This window comes from Scylla paramamosain, chromosome 21 (assembly GCF_035594125.1).
Source record: "Scylla paramamosain isolate STU-SP2022 chromosome 21, ASM3559412v1, whole genome shotgun sequence".
NCBI lineage: Eukaryota > Metazoa > Arthropoda > Malacostraca > Decapoda > Portunidae > Scylla > Scylla paramamosain.
The window spans coordinates 11,258,267-11,281,453 of NC_087171.1; the positions used below are offsets into that span (position 1 = coordinate 11,258,267).

At 39.2% G+C, this 23,187-nt stretch overlaps 1 protein-coding gene across 1 annotated transcript in view; it reads right to left on the bottom strand.

The window, feature by feature from the left end:
- Window positions 1–1,103: 1,103 nt before the first annotated feature.
- Window positions 1,104–23,187, bottom strand: part of LOC135111281 (adenylate cyclase type 3-like) — a 198,485-nt gene continuing 176,401 nt past the window's right edge. Inside the window, 12 exon segments of the mRNA XM_064024517.1 lie at window positions 1,104–7,457; window positions 8,083–8,207; window positions 9,523–9,646; window positions 10,232–10,330; window positions 10,736–10,818; window positions 11,181–11,406; window positions 11,991–12,066; window positions 12,946–13,049; window positions 13,652–13,858; window positions 17,636–17,752; window positions 18,439–18,525; window positions 20,873–21,113. Of these exon segments, the coding sequence (XP_063880587.1) occupies window positions 7,272–7,457; window positions 8,083–8,207; window positions 9,523–9,646; window positions 10,232–10,330; window positions 10,736–10,818; window positions 11,181–11,406; window positions 11,991–12,066; window positions 12,946–13,049; window positions 13,652–13,858; window positions 17,636–17,752; window positions 18,439–18,525; window positions 20,873–21,113 (1,675 nt within the window). The 3' untranslated portion in view covers window positions 1,104–7,271.

The following is a 23,187-nucleotide window of genomic DNA, read 5'->3' on the forward strand; positions in this document are numbered from 1 at the left end:
ATATATATATATATATATATATATATATATATATATATATATATATATATATATAAACTTCATTCAGGATGTCTGGCTCTGTGTGTTGCAAGAGACAAGCTATCTTTGAAAAACACGAACACATAGTATCTGCTATACACTTTCTCCAATGAAGGAAGCCTGTAAATCTAATATTGCCCATGATCCAATCAGTACTGCGTTGCCGGCAGAAAACATGAAGCTGGTGTGGAAAAGAAAGATCGCGCAGAGCTTTGCTGGGTAGGAGCTGATCTGTGGTACACTTACAATTTCGGCCTTGACAAAATCATAATTTAACTCGTACTAACCAACATTGGTGCTCCCTGACAACGTTGTTAATGAAGTTGAGACTCATCTTTAGAGTCTTGCAGCAACATGCATTGGAGTTTCACAAGCATACTATCGAATTGAATTCCATGGATCTCAAGCACTCTGACTCCATGACGTTAAGATTGTTATAGGACTTTTCACATCAGGAGGAACAATGTTAATCTCATTTCAAAATACGATACATTTCTTCAGTTGGCAGAAATGGAGATTTCCTGGCAAGAATGCAAAACTGAAATAAAGTCTAACAACTGGGTTAAAATCATGTTATAGTATTGCTAACGCTACGTGATAAATAGCGAAATAGTCAGGATTGAACAAAATCACTCTACCCACGTCAGTCATTGTTGGTTAAATGGGAACGAACTGCGTGTAGTGGCATAAATACGAAAGATTCAATCCCCGGCCACTTCCTCTTGCGGAAGCGATTTCATAATGATCAACATCATGAGGTTTCAAAACACGATAGTACAGCTAGAAAACAAGAAAAAAAATATTTAGAAACGATTTCGGGATGTTAAAACATACAAACAGTAAAAGGTAAGTTTCTTTTTTTTTCCACGATTATCATTGTTGAGACTATTACAGATAGGTCTGTAAATAGCTTCGAACATTGCTCATTGCTCATTACACTTACGAAGGATCGCTTGCATATGCCTCTGCTAGCCGTTGATGTTGGCGAGCACAGTCCTGTTGAGCCATTATATGGTATGCGTCGCTGCATAAGGCAGCACGTGGGTATACAGGCCACGAAACACATTTTTGGAGTCACATGACTTTATTACACTCTCGCAACACTTAACGAACCACAGGCAACCTCAGGCTGCGCGTGAAAATGAACAAGCAGCTGACGACGGCAACACAATCATCTACATTGTTGGTTCTGGAGTACACATTTACAACCTACTCATATACATATTGTATACATACTTCGTAGGGGAATACACAGGGTAATTCATGTATACAGATTTTTCACTGTGGTGTTGTAGAGCAGCCGCTCCGCCCCACCCGATTCTTCGGTTTTTGCCCGAGGCAGGGCGCGGGGCACCACTCACCGCAGCCACGACACACCATGCTACCTAAATATACCTTGAAGGGTAGTCATGAAGTCAGCCGTTATAGAAATAGAGAGATGCTATGTACAAAAATAGTCTACATATTCTCAAAAAATAGTATATACTTTTACCACCGATATGTCACCCCACCTCCCGCGAAGAACCCACCATAAGCCTATTGAATTAAATATTGATTGTGGGTGCCGCGTCTGCACAGCTCGCTGCCGTCTCGTCTCCCACTGGAATGCTGACTGTTGTCGACGCTGGCACTTCGGGTAGAGGATAGCCAGCATACCACCACCATCATTATTAAAAACGAATTTCATCTTTGGTTATAGTTGTGACATTGGCCTAGTGCTGAACATTTGTTGACTACCATAACACCGTAGCAGAAACCACTGAATAATGGACCTATGTCTTGGGGGGGGGAGGGTGAGAGTGAATGCCTGTGGTGTCTAACTGACGCTATTTTTTTTTTTTTTTTTTTGGAAGTGGAATGGTGTTTGGGCCCATGGAGGAGGGGAAATGTTTGTGATGTGTCTAAGGGAGGATATCTGTAGGATTTCTTGGAGAAATATGTTTATTTTATGTTATTCCATTTATTGGATTTCTTATATGGAAAGTATGTAAATCTAAGGACTTTACTGCCCTGTACACGGTCAACACTAATAGGTTCAAGTGAATGATAGCAGGTCAACCTGTTGTACCCTTGATGCACTCCCTGCAACCCGGTGAGAGAGGATGGTTACTAACAGGCACTAAGGAAGACTTATTGTGGGGCACTATGGCACCTGGCCTGTGCAGTGGAGAGAAGCAGAAAACTTTAGCTGTTCATGGTTGCAGGGTCTGGAACACACCATGAATCTTTGAGACAAAAATAGGTGCAAGGCTGATGCTTAGAAACACCATCGCTTTCTCTTATCACATCCAGATTAAATCTTTCAGGAGTTCTGTTTTATTTTGAAGAAATGTAGGTATACTTGCAAAGTTATGGTGAATGCCTCTTGACAAATAAAATAATGAAGTGAGTAAAATACTGATATTAAATGAATCAGTGACTTCCATCAACATCAAGTCATTTCCTTCACCTACGAAGACCAAAAATCATAGACCATCAAATAGGTGAAGATATTTGTAATACACCTGTTTACTGCATTAAGTAGGACTGATAAACACTGATAAAACATGGCTAATAACTGATCTCTTGAAGAACAGACTAAATAAGTGTAGGGTAATGATGACTGCAACAAATCTTGATGAGAGTATGGTGCCATGTCCAAGATATTCATAAAGCAGCTGACAATATACTGGCTCAATGGAGAGCAAGGTTATATCAGTCATTGCCACATTGCTGGCTTCACTCTTGCCTGTCATGAATGGAGTGTCCTGTCAGGTGTTGGATCCCCAGGATGTTATTTCATGGCTTTACTCGACAATACATTTCTTAAGGTTTCAGAATGATAAGCATTACAGTGACTGGTAACTTTAAAAATCCCCTATGAAGACATGGTGTGAAGGAAGAATAAGTTATCTACTTTGATTTGATCACAACCCTCTAAAGAGGAGCTTAGCAAAAATACACAATTCATAGAAGAAAATGAAGTGAAGGAAGAAAATATGTAATAACCCTTCATTGAAAAACAGCTACAAGAATATGAAGTCCCAGTGGGAGGAGACTTGTGTTGAATAAAAAAAAAAAGATAAATAAAATAAATAAATAAAAATAAATAATAAATTAATGGCAGGACAGTCATTCTTCATTTGGGTCTTGGTGATTGTTATGATTCACTTAGTAATGATTCATGTTTATTGAGAGTTCTGTCAAGGATTCCATTTCTGGCTGCTTCCTTTCAATGCTTAAAATTATGAATCAATTAAGTGTTACAGTGGTTTGTAGTAGTGAGAGTTCCTTGTGACAAGTATGAAGTTTGAGAAAAAAACAAAATATGTATGATCCTATTTGGAGTCTGGGCAGTGTTGCCTGATGGAAACACTGCCAATTAAAAGGAAGGTGTAGAAAAAAAAGTATGCAGTACTATGAAATATCCAAAATTGACCTAGAAAGTATAAGGAAAGCTGTGTAGTGGTGAGACACTCTGAAGTGATTAAAATTCACCTGAACCATGGTATTCATTTTTCTAATTACATGGCATATATGTTGGGTGGCCTATCAGAAGTTTGATCTTCATGTATCCCCTCACACACTTGATTTAAATAAGTTCATAGTTTCAAAACAAAAGGCATTATACATGCTGGGCCAACCACTTTCAGTAGTGACTTGGTTATATAAAACTAACCCAGCTACTTATGTATGTGTACTTCCCCCTTTATGAGTATCTTTGTACTTACAGCATTATCTCCCATAATCCTCTGCTTCAGCATTTCATTCCCAAAGTTTCAATATGTTAATTTATTCGTTAATTAATTTGTTGTGATTCCTCATGTGAAAAATGTTACTGCTATATATGTTTAGTATCACTTCCTGTTGGCTAGCTGTTCCTGATAAAAGAGTGGTAGGTGTTAAATCTTAATAAGATAAAATACACTTCCTTCTGCTAAAGAGACAATTTGTGTCAGAATTAAACAATGGGAAGTCAATATTTGTAGTGTCAGTGAAAACATCCTGAAAGCTGAAAATGAGGATATCTGAGTTGGCTTGTTGTTCAAAGTGCTATATAGTATTATAGCATGTTTATTATCATAGTGAAAGTGGACTAGCAGAAGTTTGTACCATTGGAAAGGGTGTTACAGTTATGTTTATTGTTTGGCTGACCAAGAACCAGATCCCAGCCCTGTATCTTGGTAGAGCATCATTAAGATTTTTCACAGGCTTGTTGCTCCTACTGATCCTTATAAGATGCCCACATTATTGCACTATGTGTGGGTGGTGTGTCTGGCTTTTTCCCTGTTGACTCAGGAGTAAAAGAGGGTTGTGTACCACTCCCTTTCTCTTGAGCATTTGCATGTTTTTGGGGTTTGCAAAGCTTCAAATAAATATCAGTCAGTGATGTTATTATCTACATTCTGTAGTTGATGCAGGTTTTTACATAGTTACTGATATTAGGTGCTAATGACTGCTCTTGAGTCCTGCAAGAAAGCAAACTTGTCAGGCTTATGAAGTATTTTGGACTGAGTCCAAGGCTGAAATGTTTGGAATATTGGCAGATAAATCAATGCAGTATATTCACATGTACTGAGATCATGAGGGATCTCACACAACTTAATAATGTGGTCCATATCAATAGGGAGTCCCAACTAGAATTTAACAGATGATCTGGCTTGTATGGGATAGGTGTGATTTCTCTGAGACAGTTATGGTACTTAGGGGGATGGGAGGGCTGGGAAAAAAGTTGGAGGAAGAGACTGCTGCACATGAACCAGACTACTTTGTCTCCCGAGAATAGTGACTTTCTGAACACCCTGTACTGTAAATACTACACAGCTTTGTTAATACAACCATGCAACAGTGAAATTCAGACCTTCATGGTTCTGCTGACCACAGTTTTAGATTCTAGTTGTGAGACAAATATTAAACAAAATTCCAAAGTCATAATGCTTTTGGTAAAAAGAATTTTCACAGGATCATGTACTACCTACATATATCATGAAATGGTTATTTGTAAGACTACTTGGCCAATTACCTGGTGATTACCTCCAAGAGATATGTAATTTTTAACAAATGACTACAATGATTGCTCTTGCAACCTGTGGTCCCTGGTTTGATGCTCTCAAGATCTACAGCTGAGAATTCAAGATACAAAATTTCTTCAGATTAATATGCAATGGCTTCTTAAATATGGATGCTACAAGGATGTGTAGTGGAGCAACTGACAGGATTAACATGAAATTATTAATACAAATGAAAATTATTAGTCAGTCTTCTCCAGAAGAGAAAATGCCTTAGATATCAAATTACAGTATCAAAAGTGATGTTTAATTTGTATCAGCCAATCCACAAGGAAAAGATTTGACATGAAGCTTATTTCTGGAATAAAATAATTAATCTGATAAACTGATAAGAACAGTTTGGAATAGGACAAGTATTCATGTATTAGCTCACTTTGGGAAACCTTTGTTAATGAAGCTGATGGTTGGGCCAAGTTATGTATGTCTTGGTGTATGGCTATTTTACTAATGGTGATGATGATGCTGATAATGCTGATGATGGCAATGATGATAGTAAAGATAATGATAGTAATGATGATGATACTGATTCATAAAGTGAACAAACAGGTTTACCTTGCACAACTAAAAAAAAAAAAAAAAAAAAGTAAGTACAGTAGTATAATGATCTTAAATGGGCAGTGTGTTTGCAATGCTTCTTAAAAGGTGGTGAAACCGCAGAGATGGGGGCATGTGTGCACTTCTTATTTGGAGTACTGGTCTGCACTGTCATCACATAATGGAAGTGTCTGCTACTCTCATTGAGCACTAACATGTGTTACAATGTGAATGTAAACCTTAAGTTTTCTTTCTAGCTTGTTTTGTCATATACTTCTTGTGCCATCATGCTGGGGAGGTTGGCCTGTTGGTCCTCAGAGTAAGTTCCACACTCCTGTCAGCATCCTGGTTTGTCAGACAAGCTGTTATGAAAATTTTATTGATTTGAAACATTATTTTCTGTTCACTAGCACTGTAAGGCAGAAAGTATGTGTATTTGAAGAAAGGATGACCCAAGTTTTGTCTCATCTACAGAGAATAGCCTTAAGTACTTCCTCCAGCCCAGCATGAAAGACATCCAAAGCTTTAAGAGTTCAACTGGTTCTATACAGTCACATTCGACACGTTTATTTACGCTGACACAACACAAGCATCAGGGAGCATCAGTGGGAGGAGGACAACACATATCAATGGATTGTTTTACAGACACATGGAGTCATAACAACTACAGCAGTCACTGTCTTATTTTTCTAGAGGTTCTGTGATGCAACTCTTAGAGAGGAGCAGAATCATTCAAGACAATTGGCAGTTACATTTTACACTAGCAAATCACAGATAACACTTCTAGTCAAAAAATGTTACGTTTTGACTAGTCAATAAAGATTATGAATTTTATGTTATTTTACAGACCTGATATAAATAATATCTTTCCCAGAAAAAAAAAAAGCTTTTCAAAAATATTCACTGGTATCACAATCACATGCATCTTTTTTCTTTATATCAATTTGTTCAATCTGAACTTTAAGCCAGCACAAAACTGTCTGTCACATGTTTATGAAGCTGTGCAACTAAGGGGATGTGTTATGTGGAAAATACCTTTTAATTTTTCCCCCTCATCAAAGTTTCCCACTTAGGTGTATCACTTCTAAAAACAAATCTTATCTACCTTGGTTCATGTTAAAAGATTCAGGCCAGCAGTTACTGTGCTGGCCTCTTCTGGCCCCATGTGGAATGTAGGGTAAATAAGTCGTGATTCAAGGAGAAGGCTTCAGTGTTACTAAATGTTAAATGTGTGGATTCAAAATGATGAAGTACATTTGTTAGTGAATCCTACTTTTGAATATACAAATGAAAGTCTATTTCATCACTGAACTATATAGGATATAGTGTAGTTACTGTACATAAAATGTAGACTTATCTTTTCACAAAGTTGTATCTAAGATATGAGCTAAAATTGTGTGTGTGTGTGTGTGTGTGTGTGTGTGTGTGTGTGTGTGTGTGTGTGTGTGTGTGTGTGTGTGTGTGTGTGTGTGTGTGTGTGTGTGTGTGTGTGTGTGTTTAAAAATTTAAATATACGTATATAAGTGAAATACTTGACGTTGTGTTAGTGCATGGGCTGCATAATCTACAGCCACGCTTGGGTGGGGTTGTTGGGGCTGATAGGTGATGGGGGTCACCTTATACTGGTACTTGTTACACAGCCTCATGTTCTCAAGTTTTTGTTTCATCATCAGCACGGGAATAGTCTAGCGACTCCCCGTTCACTTGTTGGGGGCTGGCAGCCTTCCCCACCAGGTAGTAAGTCATCAGCTCACCCTTGCCCTTCACTGCTATGAGGCCACGCTGCTCAAACACATAGCCAAAGTGTTGCAGGATCTTAGTAGTTTCTTCAGTTACCTGAGAGAGAGAGAGAGAGAGAGAGAGAGAGAGAGAGAGAGAGAGAGAGAGAGAGAGAGAGAGAGAGAGAGAGAGAGAGAGAGAGAGAGAGAGAGAGAGAGAGAGAGAGAGAGAGAGATCTAAATTAATAAATAAGTTATGCTGTTATATATATATATATATATATATATATATATATATATATATATATATATATATATATATATATATATATATATATATATATATATATATATATATATATATATATATATATATATATATATATATATATATATATATATATATATATATATATATTATGAATTATTAATTGACTTGATAATCTAATCTCTGTAATTGGAGATAACAATTACATGCTTCAGCCTCTAGAGAAGACATACTGCACTATTAGTATTTTTCAATCTTTTTAGGATGGGAATATAATTATTCTTATTAAAGCATTCACTAAAATTTAAAAGTAAAATGTTTGAAAATAAATCAAAGATACCTGTCTAATTTATCAGTCTGACTCCATATAGTGCCCACTGCTAAAATACAGACACAAATTAAATCTAGTATAGTGCATGTAGAAAAGGAAATTTGTGGTTTCCACTGATGGGTCTCCAAAGAGTGCACCCCTCACCTGGATGCAGCCTGCTTTCCCTGTGGACTCCATGCGGGAGGCTACATTGACTGTGTTGCCCCAGATGTCATAGTGAGGTTTTCGAGCACCGATTACACCAGCAGTGATGGGTCCATGGTTGATTCCTGCCAGCATGCACATGATTATGATGGGCTGAAAGTGCTAAACCTACAGTACATCAAATTAACAAAGAGAAAGTAACCTATAACTTCACTAATGGATACACTCATGCTTTATGCTGATTCAAATATTAATAGTGTGTATGAATAGGAATGAACGTCAACATGATGGAAGCATTACATGAAAAACTGTGTGACAAGATATGGTCTGACGTTGTCAAATGTGTGTTTTCATCTGTAGAGTGTCATGCAAAAGAGTGAAAGTTTGATGAAATATTATTATTTTTGGAAAGTGGTAAATAATTGTAATGTATTTTATGAAAAATAATTAAATTTTGTGTCCAACAAAGATGAAAAATCTTGAATTCCAAAAGGAGAAATAGTCTGTAAATAGTGAGACCTTCTCGCACACAAAAACTAAGCATAACTGGTTTCTTGGATTCCTCTCTAATAAGTACCTATTTCTGGAATACAAAAAGAGCAAGTTTGAATGCTTACTAAATTCCTTATTGACACTTGTCCCTCATCTCCCTCCTAAATACACACACACACACACACACATACACAGTACACAGTCTGCTAGAGTAGTGGTTAGTGCACTTGGCTCACAAGTGAGGGGCTAGTGTTCAATCCCCTGGGTGGACGGAGATCATTTGGGTGTGTCTCCTTTCACGTGTAGCCCCTGTTCACTTAGCAGTGAGTAGGTACAGGATGTAAGTTGAGGAGTTGTGAACTCGTTGTCCAGTGTGTTGTGTGTGAGTGGTCTCTGTCCAACCCAAAGATTGGTCAGCATGAGCTCTGAGTTCTTTTCATAGGAGGATGGCTGGCTGTCTCTCGAGAGACCAGCAGCAGACTGTATAGTGAATTAGCACGAGCTTAGTTCCTCCCCTGTATGTCACAACTAGGTAAAACTAAGTTAATACACAGACAGACAGATGGACACACACACACACACGCACACACACACACACACACACACACACACACACACACACACACACACACACACACACACACACACACAGTAGTATAGTGTTTGGAAAATCATTGTAATAAGAACAGAGTTAAGACTGCCTTAGCTGTAGTGTTTCATATTTGGTACCAAGATGTGCTTGTGCTGACTGACACGACAAAAAACAGTCAAGGAGAAATCCTTCTCTTTACGCTGAGGCAAACTGACAGTGACATGACCGTCAGTTCTTCATCCAAGGAATAACTCATGGGAGTGCAAAACTGAGAGGAAAAAAATGTTGGGCATTAAATAAGAGGTAAGTTTAAGTAATGACTTTACAGAAATAGTAGAGTAGGGTTATGCACTCACCCATTCGCAGCACAAAGTGATTGAAGGACTGCTCATTGATGGACTGTAGAGCTCGCACCAACTCAAAGGCAAAGTCCACCAACAGAGCCAAATGTGCCCACCTCACCTTCACTGGGTCATCTTCCTGCACCACAAAAGCCAGCACAACATCAGCTCTCTCTCTCTCTCTCTCTCTCTCTCTCTCTCTCTCTCTCTCTCTCTCTCTCTCTCTCTCTCTCTCTCTCTCTCTCTTTCTCTCTCTCTTATCTTTTGTTTACCCGTATACACATCCTAAGAAAATATTCAGTCATACTAGCATAAGACTCATCTACAATACTGGCACCATAATACAAGTCTTGCTGACAAACAACTGGCATGGAAAGATTGCTTAACAACTATACCTTGAAAACCTCTATATTTACCACTGCCATAGCAAACCACACCTTAACTCTCTGGTACCTTGGCTTCTAAGACAATCTACTTATGATTTTATTTTATTTATTTATTTTTTCTGTTATTGTGAGTGATAGTTGTTTTTGTACTACAGTCTCTAAATACTAATTCAGTAGCCGAGGAAAGACCAAATTGACCTTTCTTTTTATTTGTGTGTCCATACAATTTTTTTTATTAATTTATTTTTGAATTTATTTATGTTATAGTCTAATTGTGATTTTGCTCTTTAAAATTTCTTTTTACTGTTGTTGTGTGAGTGACAGGCAGTATTACTCACCTTCACCTGACGGGAAGGATTGAGGCCGCTGGCAGCCATATATGTGGAGCCAATAGTCTTAATTTTAATGATGTCATGAAACTGAGTTGCTTCTAGTAACTGTGGAGGATAAAAGATAAGTCAATACTCTATCAGGTCTTAATACACACATTTCCTATCTAGAGAGAGAAGGAAAAAAGTTATTCAAATGTAAATCTGCTCAATGCTATGTAAACATCTTTTCTCCTATAATCACCAACTTATTTTTTCAGAAACTTGTTTTTGTACTTAAGTTTTTAAAATATTAGTTCAGTATCCGAGAAAAGACCAAATTAACTTCTTATTCTCTCTTTTTCAGTCCATGAAAACTTTTTTATATACATATCTGTTTAAAAAAAAATTATTTCACTTTATTTTTCTTTTCAGTGCTGTGAATATTGACAAGGACAACCATAACAGTGAAAAGGCTAGTAATATGTGGTTCCTGGTGGCCATTTCCAGTTCACCTGCCACCACTGTACTTACCTGGTCAAAGTCTGAAATGACCTCATTGAGGAAACGCAAGCACTCTAGCCCTTGGTTGTTGACAGATTCCTCAGAATAGAAATCTGGAAATAAAAAAATAAATAAAAATGCATACAAAAGTTAAATTTTTCTATACATCATAGATGCCATGCCTAGCTGAAAACACTAAAATACCTATAGATTTGTCCCATTTCCTTAACTACTTACAGTTGTAAATTGTAAATGATATCTACATTTTTCTTATTTCTATGATTTTCCATTTTTTTCTTTTTTACTTATGACTGACAGCTGGCAACTGTTTAGAATGCCAATGATATCTAGTGATGTCTGATAACTTAGTATTTTGATGCTTTACTGATGACCTCTCTCTCTCTCTCTCTCTCTCTCTCTCTCTCTCTCTCTCTCTCTCTCTCTCTCTCTCTCTCTCTCTCTCTCTCTCTCTCACCACTAAAGTTGGGCATGGAGGCAAAAAGGACACCAATTTCCTCATAGCTCTGGGAATACAGCTCCTCGTGCTTCTTCCTCCTGATCCCCATGAAGTGGGTAGCGACATGTTGCGGCAGAATGTTGTACACCAGAGCTTCATTCCTCTGCCTGATATCTGCTGCACGTTCTCTCTGCTCTTCCACCTCCCGCCGCCACAGGTACAGCAGACGAGAGGTTTTCTCCGTCTGTAAGGAAAGCTGCTTGTTAGATGCGTCTTTTAAGAAGCTTCCAGTTGTCTGTGTCTACTGGTGTAATTGTACTAAGAAGACAATAAAAATAAAAGCTGACTATAATAATGTAAATGCATACCAAATAACTTTCATTCCTTGGAAAAAAAGATGGCCTTCATTACATATATATTTCTGACTAGACACAGCTGAGAGAGAGAGAGAGAGAGAGAGAGAGAGAGAGAGAGAGAGAGAGAGAGAGAGAGAGAGAGAGAGAGAGAGAGAGAGAGAGAGAGAGAGAGAGAGAGAGAGAGAGAGAGAGAGAGAGAGAGAGAGAGAGAGAGAGACAGACTCAACTGGCCGCTCCCCCAAAAATAATCATACAATGAGTACCACATAAATAAAGCTCAACAGAAAGATAAATTTATGCAGGTATTACATTTTGAGTGAAATAATATTGAATGAAATGAAAACAGTATTGAAAAACGTAGATATAGAAATTGTTGATAAACATTACTTCATACAACCTGTTATTTATGCATTTTTTTTTCATTCATTTAATCTCCCATATGAAAGTGTACACCTGTGGCGGGTCTGCTCACCTGTCTGTTGAGGGTGATGAGGAGCAGCGTGAAGAGACTCAACTCCACCGACAGACAGACGGGCTCCCACGTGTACCTGCAGCACACAACAACCGCCACCGCATTAAAAAAAAAAAAAAAAAAAAAAAAAAAAAAAGCTTCAAGAAACAGACTTTTGAGAGTTTGTCACGGCACAACTAAGGAAGAACACCATTGACAAATATCAGAGAATTTCATCTTCAAATATGTAGATACCAAGAAGCGACTATTGATTCCAGTAATAATTAGACTTTGCTTCACATTTTTCCTCTTCCTCCTCCGTAGTCTAATCCTCCTCAGTGAAGTAACTGAAAAGACATTCCCTTCCTCCCCCTTCCCTACTTATTTCTCTTCTTCTATACTTTTGTCACATTCAGTGGTGTAACTGATAATGAACTTTTCCTCCACCTTTTCTATATTCTAGTTTTATTCACTCACATATAAGTATATATATAGAGAATAATTTAACTTTCCTTTCTTACTCTTCCTATTTAACATAACAAATCTTTTAATAATTCTACATCTCTCACTTTGAATCATACTGTGCACTTTATCACAAACAGCCACGTAAGGACAGAACGAACGAATACGAGAGAAAAGTGGGGTGAAGCGAAGTAAGAGTGGGGATAGAAGAAGGATATAGTGAGAAATATTGAAGTATAGTAATAGGTAACAGTGTGTGGGAAGTATACGTTGCTATTGTTGATAACGTAAGAACCAACAAGTCAGGTACTGTCCCTTCTTCCTTTTTGTCGCTTTGTAAAACTGTCACCAAAACCTATGACTTATTGAACTGAAATGTAAGACAACCTAATTGAACCCAAAGTGCGTGAGTTGTCATATCAAAATAATATCTAAGTCTCTGCTAAATAGCGTTCAGTGGTTTGAATGCTAACAGAGGTTCATAAACTGTTACTGCCTGGCACGCAGCTCTTACCCCTGGTCGCTGTTGTGCTGCAGTTTCCACAGCATCATCAGGTTCATGCAACACTGGACGGCCGCCACCACTACCATCACCGCACTCTTGATCATGTAGCTCACCTGAGAGAGAGAGAGAGAGAGAGAGAGAGAGAGAGAGAGAGAGAGAGAGAGAGAGAGAGAGAGAGAATTAGTAAACATGGCATTCACAAACATACGCTCACAAAAAAATAGAAAAGCAAAAGAAGGCATCAGTAATTAAAGAGCCACGCCTCACATCTACCATAGAGACGCAAGAAACTGCCGCATTACGGACTTCTGAAACTGGGATAATGAAGTCATTAAAAGAAAAAAATAAATAATAAATAAATAAGTAAATAACACTAAGCCCTAAATATACTGTCTACGGTTCTATGTGATAGTACCATTCAAGTGTTCAAGTATTCCTAAAATATTATTCCCGTAGTTTAATATGATTCACTTTAGTATTCACGTGTACCAGTATTATTCAGATATTATTATTGGTATTACTTAAATCATTCACGTAGATTAGTATTATTCAGGTTAATACTTTTCCAGACATTTAACATTACTCTAGTATTATTTAGGCAGATCAATATTCCTCATGCTAGTATTATCCAGGCATTCAACATAACTCAGGTAGCATTTAAGCAGGTAACAATCCATTAACGTCATCCAGGTGTGTAACGTAACAAAACAATTACTTGGGCCAGCAGGGAGGCAGCCAGCAGGATGAGCAGGGAGAAGCAGGAGTAATAGGCGGGGTGAGGGCAGGGCACGCCTCCCCTCGCTTCGTCTGTGGTAGTGAGTGGGGTGGTGGCGTTGGTTAAGTTCGCCTCCATCAGCAGGTCCTCCTCTGTGGTGTTAGCGGCACCCGCGGCCATGGTGGTGAACGGATCACTACACAGAAACTGATGAGGAGAGATTAGGTGGTCATGTACACAGGAAATTTTTTTTCATAATATTAATGAAGCTTTCCAAATAGAACAGTACATCAGTGGAATGCATTACGCGAAGGTGTGATGTGTGTATAAAAAAAAAAAAAAAAAAAACATATGTACATAAAAAAAAAAATACTTTGGTATTTAAAGAAGAAACAGTACAAATTTGACTCACTCCTGAAGAATAAATACAAACTAATAAACGCAACACCTCTCATGACTGGAATGATGTTGCTGTTATTTCTCTGTACTCAATACGTAATCCATTCCATTATCATTCGTTTGAACACCGTGGGAGTCTAATCCTGCTAATGTATCAGACTCAGGGTCGCATCTATGTGTTATTCATCTCACCTACAGTATGCCTCCACTCTCACCAAAGATCCCCTGACCTCATCACATTTGTCAATGACGCGTCCGGACATGACGTCATCATTTCATCTCCAAATTAGCTTCATGGTAATCAGATGAGGTGCAGAAAAAGAAAATAGATCAGAAAAAAAATGGAGTAAAGAAGGGATTGGTAAGAAAAGCAGGCGAAGATGCAGATGTGTAGAAGATAAAGAAGGAAATGGCATGGTAAGCACACGTTAAATTAAAGGAGTGAGCAGAATATTGGCAAGACTGATGGATCTGAGTGTGGGCGGATGAAGGAGACGAGGGAGATCGAAAATGTGGTGGTGGAAGTACATAAGAGACCAGAGAGAGAGAGAGAGAGAGAGAGAGAGAGAGAGAGAGAGAGAGAGAGAGAGAGAGAGAGAGAGAGAGAGAGAGAGAGAGTGTCAGGGTGGAGAGAAGGTAAAAACATGACCTTGTTGAGAGGATTATTGAGGATCAGCGTCTCAGTGTGGACATGGAAAAAGTAGTAGAGCAGAAGAAGAAGAAGAAGAAGAAGAAGAAGAAGAAGAAGAAGAAGAAGAAGAAGAAGAAGAAGAAGAAAAAGAAGAAGAAAAAGATGAAGATGAAGAAGTATAAAAAATAAGAAATAAATGATGATGACCACGATAATGAAGGAGAATTTCCATTACTCTCCTGTTACCATGAAAGAAAAGAAAGCATAAACGTCACCATGTGTTCGTCTCACCAACATATTCCAACACTTAATGTGAACGCGAGCTGAAACAAGGCGTTGGATATTCAAGAACAACGAAACCAATTAGAACTCAACCCACTGTACCAGAAACGGCAACACAGCCATACAAAAAGCATTCAGAATGAGCTGTGCCATGGAATCCATTACTGAGAGTTTTAAAGGCACGAGGAAGAGGGACGCTGGAGGAATTAAGACAAGTGGGATTAGGGTAATGAATCTGTGAAGCGTATCAAGGTTGCCGGTGTTCCGCTCTCCTGTTAGTCACTGCACCACAACACAATGTCAAGCAGACTTTGTTACATGATGCAGTGACGAAGAAAAGGAAGAAGAAAAAGACGAAGATGGTGATAATGATGAACCAGGATTTCCATTACTCTTTTCATCAACCTTCCTAGTACTGTACCATTACTTATGACACACTTGGATAGATAAAGACACTATTATATCCGCTGTAGTGCCAGACCATTATGTGCGTTTTTAATATTCTCTCCTAAAGAGAGAGAGAGAGAGAGAGAGAGAGAGAGAGAGAGAGAGAGAGAGAGAGAGAGAGAGAGAGAGAGAGAGAGAGAGAGAGAGAGAGAGAGAGAGAGAGAGAGAGAGAGAGAGAGAGAGAGAGAGAGAGAGACATAACAATTATTTTAGTATTCCCTCATAAAAAAAAAGAGGAAAAGTCTAACTGAAAATATACACAGCAAGTTTTTTAAATGTCCTCATAAAAAGAGAGAGAAAAAAAGAAAGTAAATAAAAGACAGGTTTTTAGTATACCTTCATCAAAAGAGAAAATCCAATTAAAACAAACATAAGATTTTGTGTCCTCACAAGAGAGAGAGAGAGAGAGAGAGAGAGAGAGAGAGAGAGAGAGAGAGAGAGAGAGAGAGAGAGAGAGAGAGAGAGAGAGAGAGAGAGAGAGAGAGAGAGAGAGAGAGAGAGAGAGAGAGAGAGAGCACCTAAATGAAAACCACTTAATCAATGTTACAAGGAGCATCTAAAGTCTTCCTGACTCATCCAAATTTATACAGGCACGTGAATGAACTGGTATGAAATGTATCCTTAACCACACTCACGTAATGCCAACTCGTATAGATCGAAAAAAAAAGAGAAGGAAAATAATTTAGAACAGTAAATTTCCCTTCGTCGTCAATTGTGAAAAGAAAAAAACCTGTAATTAAAACGTTTTTATGTCATTATGTTTGAAAAATATTGAAGTATACGCAGCACACAGGCGATGCTTTTAATTTACTGGGTGTGATCAATTAAAATTAGCATTTTGTATTTCCGAATTGAACTTGGGTACAAAGTGTGAAGAGTATTAAGAGCTTTGTTGTTGTTGTTGTTGTTGTTGTTGTTGTTGTTGTTGTTGTTGTTGTTGTTGTTGTTGTTGTTGCTGCTGCTGCTGCTGTTACTATTAAAACTACTGCTACTACTATTATTACTTTTTCAACTTTTTTTAGGTGGTTTTCTACTACTTTTTTTTTTTTTTTTATTTAGGAGGGGCACTGGCCAAGGGCAACAAAAATCAAATAAAAAAAATGCCCACTGAAATGCCAGTCCCATAAAAGGGTCAAAGCAGTGGTAAAAAATTGATGAATAAGTGTCTTGAAACCTCCCTCTTGAAGGAATTCAAGTCATAGGAAGGTGGAAATACAGAAGCTGGCATGGAGTTCCAGAGTTTACCAGAGAAAGGGATGGATGATCGAGAATACTGGTTAACTCTTGCGTTAGAGAGGTGGACAGAATAGGGGTGAAAGAAGAAAGTCTTGTGCAGCGAGGCCGCGGGAGGAGGGGAGACATGCAGTTAGCAAGATCAGAAGAGCAGTTAGCATGAAAATAGCGGTAGAAGACAGTTAGAGATGCAACATTGCGGAGATGAGAGAGAGGCTGAAGACAGTCAGTTAGAGGAGAGTAGTTGATGAGAGGAAAAGCTTTTGTTTCCATCCTGTCTAGAAGAGCAGTATGAGTGGAACCCTCCCAGACATGTGAAGCATACTCCATACATGGACGGATAAGGCCCTTGTACAGAGTTAACAGCTGGGGGGGTGAGAAAAACTGGCGGAGACGTCTCAGAACACCTAACTTCATAGAAGCTGTTTTAGCTAGAGATGAGATGTGAAGTTTCCAGTTCAGATTATAAGTAAAAGACAGACCGAGGATGTTCAGTGTAGAAGAGGGTGACAACTGAGTGTCATTGAAGAAGAGGGGATAGTTGTCTGGAAGGTTGTGTCGAGTTGATAGATGGAGGAATTGAGTTTTTGAGGCATTGAACAATACCAAGTTTGCTCTGCCCCAATCAAAAATTTTAGAAAGCTCAGAAGTCAAGCCTTCGGTGGCTCTCCTGCGTGAAATGTATACCTCCTGAAGGGTTTACCTCCTGAAAAGACTACTACTACTACTACTACTACTACTACTACTACTACTACTACTACTACTACTACTACTACTACTACCACCACTACTACCACCACTACTACTACCGCTACTGCTACTACTACTACCACCACTACTACTACTACTACTACTACTACTACTACTACTACTACTTCACCTCTTTCTACTTCTGTTTCTATTACTGCTACAGCTATTAAAGTGCATTAACTTAATAGTCATCCTTGTGAGGAGTTACTGTAGGGCACAGCACTCCTCGCCGCAGCACTTACCATGTCGATAGTGTTTGCAGTCGCGGCCAGCACCACCAGGGAAGTGAACCACGTGACCCGTAGCCGCACCACTGAGTGCACGCGGTCGCTGGCACGCAGGAGGCTCTCACACACCCTCTGCGGGACATGGCTGTGTGGTGAATGCCGCCCCACTGCTACTATCCCCACCAATAGTGCACCAACACTAATACCACCAGCAGTTCCATTACTTTTTATGTAAGAGGTGCACTGAGAGAGAGAGAGAGAGAGAGAGAGAGAGAGAGAGAGAGAGAGAGAGAGAGAGAGAGAGAGAGAGAGAGAGAGAGAGAGAGAGAGAGAGAATGTGTGTCGTTTTACTTAGATATATGAACGTAGCAAAAAGGGTGGATCCATCCTTTCCTTTTAATTAAGTAATGGCTCCGTTTACTAAAAAGGGAAGAAAGAGACAAATGATATTTTTTGGACCTCTCTCTCTCTCTCTCTCTCTCTCTCTCTCTCTCTCTCTCTCTCTCTCTCTCTCTCTCTCTCTCTCTCTCTCTCTCTCTCTCTCTCTTCTCCCCCTTTCCTTCAGAACTTTTCTTTTATCAGTCTATGAACTTTCCTCTCGTCTTTCCGTTTTTTTCCCCCTTTTCCTCTGTACCTTCTCTCTTTTATCCATCTACCAACTTTCCACTCTACTTTCTCTCCCTTTTCCTCCCTTCCTTTTCTCTTTTATCATATCTCACTTCTCTTTTTTTCCCCTTCCACACCTTCACTCACTTCCCAATCTTCTTTCTATCCTTGACCGCCCTTCCCAGTCCCTTCCCTCCACTCCCTTTACTCACCACGGGGAAGGAGCGGGCAGCCGACACCGAAGCCATAGCGATGAGTAGAAGAGCCGCCAGCAGGTACACCACCACTCCGCACCAGCTCTGGGGAGACACGGTAAGCATCCAACATTAGTCTTTATTTTTCTTCACTCCTTCATTCCTTCCTCTTTTGCAACCGTTCACTTTTGTTCTGTCTTTTTTTTTTTGTAAGTTGATTTCTCAGTTTTTTTGTGTTGCTTGCTTTTCTTTTTGTTTGATTGATTTGTGATGGTGTTTCTATTCCGTTTTTCTGTTTTTTTTTCGTTTCCTAGTATTTACTTTTTTTTATGAATGTATTTCTTTGTATGTTTTTACACCCTCCTCTCTCTCTCTCTCTCTCTCTCTCCTCTCTCTCGTCTCTCTCTCTCTCTCTCTCTCTCTCTCTCTCTCTCTCGTCTCTCTCTCTCTCTCTTTCTCTCTCTCTCTCTCTCTCTCTCTCTCTCTTCTCTCTCTCTCTCTCTCGCTTTCTGCCTTTGCTCACTAGTTTATCTCTTTCAATCTTCATTCCTCTCAACGCTCTGTCACTTTTTTCCTGTAAAGGTGGAAGCTAAACCAAAATCACCGAATTTTCTCCCCAAGTAAATCCTCGCAATACACTTTTTATTTAGTGCGTTTAGGAAAACGTGATAACGAAAACTGGAACACACGTCCCTACACACACACAACAAGCCGGGGGTACCGTGAGGGAAGAAAAGACAAGTTGTTTGGGACAGAGAAAGAACGAGTAATATGCGAGTATGACAAAACACTCAACTGATTAATATATTTACTCGTGCTAATCTATAATCTGTAAATGTATGGATGGTATGTGGTAATGAAGTATTGTGCTGATTATACTTGGTAAACATGCTTGCCATTGGTTAACCAGCACTCAGAACACTCTAGTGCCCCTCCAGGTGTAGAAGTTAACGCTGGTTGCTAATGTCAATGTGACACCTGCAGCTTCAGTATCTCTGGACAATATCAGCGAGCAAAAAAATAAACTTAAACTCAATTAAAACTTTTGAACTAAAGGATGACTCCCTTTTTTCTGTCAGTGTGGTCTATTAAAATTGAATTCTCATCACACTATTTAGTGAAGCTTGATGAGAAGGCATAGTAGTTACGTAAGTAAAGCCCCAGTTACAAGTCAAGGTCGGGTCTAAACTATCGCGCTGCACTGTCATGCATAGAAAAATACTGCATATATCGGATTAATAACTTTTGAGACTATGAAGGGGAAAACAAAAAATCTTTCTTACAGCCACAGTTTTCCTCGGGCAGGTTCATATCGCGAAAGAAACTAAGAAAATTAAAAAAAAAAGAAAAAGAAGCATGATGGATTAGGGAAGGTAACGGCAAACCAAAATGACCTCTAACTCCCATTAAAGAGGAAAAGCTAGACGTGTGTGGGTCACGTTACGGGGGCAGAGAGATGAATGGTGTGGTAGGGTGACGTAACGACAGACCAGGGACTCAAGGAGGCCCAGTAGGGAAGGAATAGTGAATGAATGAGGATACTGTGACCGATAATGAAGTGGTGAGAGGAGAAAAATAGTGAACAGATAATGAAATGAATGGTGGACAGAACTTAGGTATAACATGACAACACATATATAGGCAGGAGTGAATGAATGGTGAATGGAAAGGATGGTAAAATTAATAGTAAAAGCAATGAATGGATAGTGAAATGATGAATAGATAGTGAAATGGGTAGTGAATGGACACCAGGTGTAACATAATAACTCTTAGAAAACCACGAGTGAAAGAATAATGAGTGAAAAGAATGGTGAAAGGAAATAGTAAAGGGATGAATTGATAGCAAAACAGTGAATGAATAATGAAATGGAAAGTGAATGGAACCAACGCATAAAAACTCACAGACAGCCATGAATGAAAAATAGTGAATGAAAACAATAGCGAAACCGACCAATAGAAGTAATGAATGGACAATAGAATAGTGAATGGACAGTAAAAAAAAAAAAAACGAATGAATGAACATGAGACAGAGAGGGAAAACACGATGAAATAAAGAGAGGTGAATCAAAAAGACCTTACTGTAAGCAACTGGGAGAAAACGATAACTAAATTTACTAACCCTACGTTGTGCTATTTCCTTCTTTTTCAGAAAATTTAACATCCTTTTCCTTTTCTGTCTTTTGTACCCCTTGACCATCACCTCTATACACAGAAGACGATAAATAACAGAAGAGAGAGTAAACGAGAAGAAAGAAACAAAATAATAGGGGGAATGGGAGAAATTTTTTGTCAGCTGAGGGCAAAGAGTAGTAATGGCAATGGTGATATAAGCACATGGCATGTACTGGACCCCTTTATGTCTTCCTGCGAACCGTAAATTTTGCTTCCTTTTCTTTTTAAACTCCCAAACAACTTTCCTGTCCCAGCTTTAAGTCCCCCAACACACACACACACACACACACACACACACACACACACACACACACACACACACACACACTCTCTCTCTCTCTCTCTCTCTCTTTCTCACCTGGGCATAACGAGCAACCTGGCCAGGGCGATGAGCACTACGACCAGCGGCAACGGCGGTGGTGGCAGCGCCGCTGAAGGTCTCGCGGTGGTGGTGGTAGGCGCGCTCGGTCTTGCTGTCCCGGAAGCTCAGGGAGAGGCAGCTGGTCTGGCTCAGCAGGTCCCTGTGAGAGGGGTGTGCTATTCAGGTGTTGGCCTTCATTTGGGGGAGTGTTTGTTCCAGCGGAGACAAATGGAATGCTTCGTAAGGTATGTAATTGGATTTCTGGTTTCAATACTTTCTTGGATGATTCCTTTTGACTTTTCTTTAAAGACTGGCAGCTCAGAAAGTCTTTTTTTTTTTGTTTTGTTTATTTTGTTGTCCTAGTCCAGTGCCCCTATTACATAAAATAACTAACTACCCCCTGGTGAAATCTCGGATGCAGGGTCAAATTTGTGCAGCTGCGTATGTAAGCAGTTCTGTTGAGTTAAACCATTCTTAATTATTCATAAATTTATTCTTTTGACAGCTAATAACATAACGTTTCATATTTGAATAACCCAATAAACTACAGAGACAATTTTGTAACTATTCAATTCCCTTCTGCGAGTGGCGGTGGTAAGAGGAGAGAGAGAGAGAGAGAGAGAGAGAGAGAGAGAGAGAGAGAGAGAGAGAGAGAGAGAGAGAGAGAGAGAGAGAGAGAGAGAGAGAGAGAGAGAGAGAGAGAGAGAGAGAGAGAGAGAGAGAGAGAGAGAGAGAGAGAGAGAGAGAGAGAGAGAGAGAGGAGTGTGTGTTGTGTGTGTGTGTGTGTGTGTGTGTGTGTGTGTGTGTGTGTGTGTGTGTGTGTGTGTGTATTAGTGAGAGAGAGAGAGAGAGAGAGAGAGAGAGAGAGAGAGAGAGAGAGAGAGAGAGAGAGAGAGAGAGAGAGAGAGAGAGAGAGAGAGAGAGAGAGAGAGAGAGAGAGAGAGAGAGAGAGAGAGAGAGAGAGAGAGAGAGAGAGAGAGAGAGAGAGAGAGAGAGCGAGCGAGCGAGCGAGCGAGCGAGCGTGTGTGTGTGTGTGTGTGTGTGTGTGTGTGTGTGTGTGTGTGTGTGTGTGTGTGTTTGTGTGTGTGTGTGTGTGTGTGTGTGTGTGTGTGTGTGTGTGTGTGTGTGTGTGTGTGTGTGTGTGTGTGTGTGTGTGTGCGCAGCGGTGGTGTGTGTATTTATCAGAAGCCATAACAGTCAAAAGCTTAAATGTAACCAACCAAACACTTTATATTTAGTCTAAGTAATCGTTTTTGTGAATATTCATTATATGCACACCGCGGAAATATTTATATTGTTTTTGATATACAATGCACGTATTCAAGACACGAGGGAATGACATGTTAGTGCAGGACTGCTCTGTGTATTCTGCGCGTGTATTCAGCAGCTACAGGGATACAGGAATATTACTTCTATCTGCGTCTGAGTGGGCGCTTCAGCTCGTTTTCCATGAATATCATTCTTAGAGTACAAATATGTTGGTTTTCTTAACACTTTCATAACGGTATGCAATAATTCACAGCATTAAAAGCAATGTGTGGAGTCTATAAGCATCTACAAGAAAGGAAAGGCATAAAAAAATAGATTTTGCAATTTCTAACCAATGTAATGTTCGCAGGTGCCTGTAAAACATGAAAACATATCTTAGAGTGGTTAATAATTCAAGAAAGATGTGCCAAAAAGCAGTGACAGGGTTAAGGGCCAACTCATTAACTTCTCGCAAGCTCATATGTTTAATGTGCGGCACAAAACTTCAATCAATCAAGTGATCGATCATATTTAAAGAAAAGTAAGTTAGTTGATGAGAGGAATAAGCGTCAGGCCACGTAAAGTGAGAAATCGGTTACCTTGTCCAGGTGCAACGCTACATTTTGAAATCAATACATTTTATCAATTTTACTTAAAGAGGTAAGTAAACAAAGAAGTAAGTTGATAAGTAAGTAAGTAAGCAAGTAAGCAAGTCAGTAAGTAAGTAAGTAAGTAAGTAAGTAAGTAAGTAAGTAAGTAAGTAAGTAAGTAAGCAAGCAAACAAACAAGTCAGTATATTACAGTAAGAAGCGTCAGTAAGAGAAGCAGTTATCTTTTCCGAAATTTCGATCTACCAATCAACTGTAGATAAGTATATTCAAAGAGAAGCCAGTCAGTCAGCTAATGAGAGGAATGAACATAAAACGAATACCAAACATATAAAACCAGTCACTTTTCTCACCTTGTTCCACCTTCCATTCACAAAA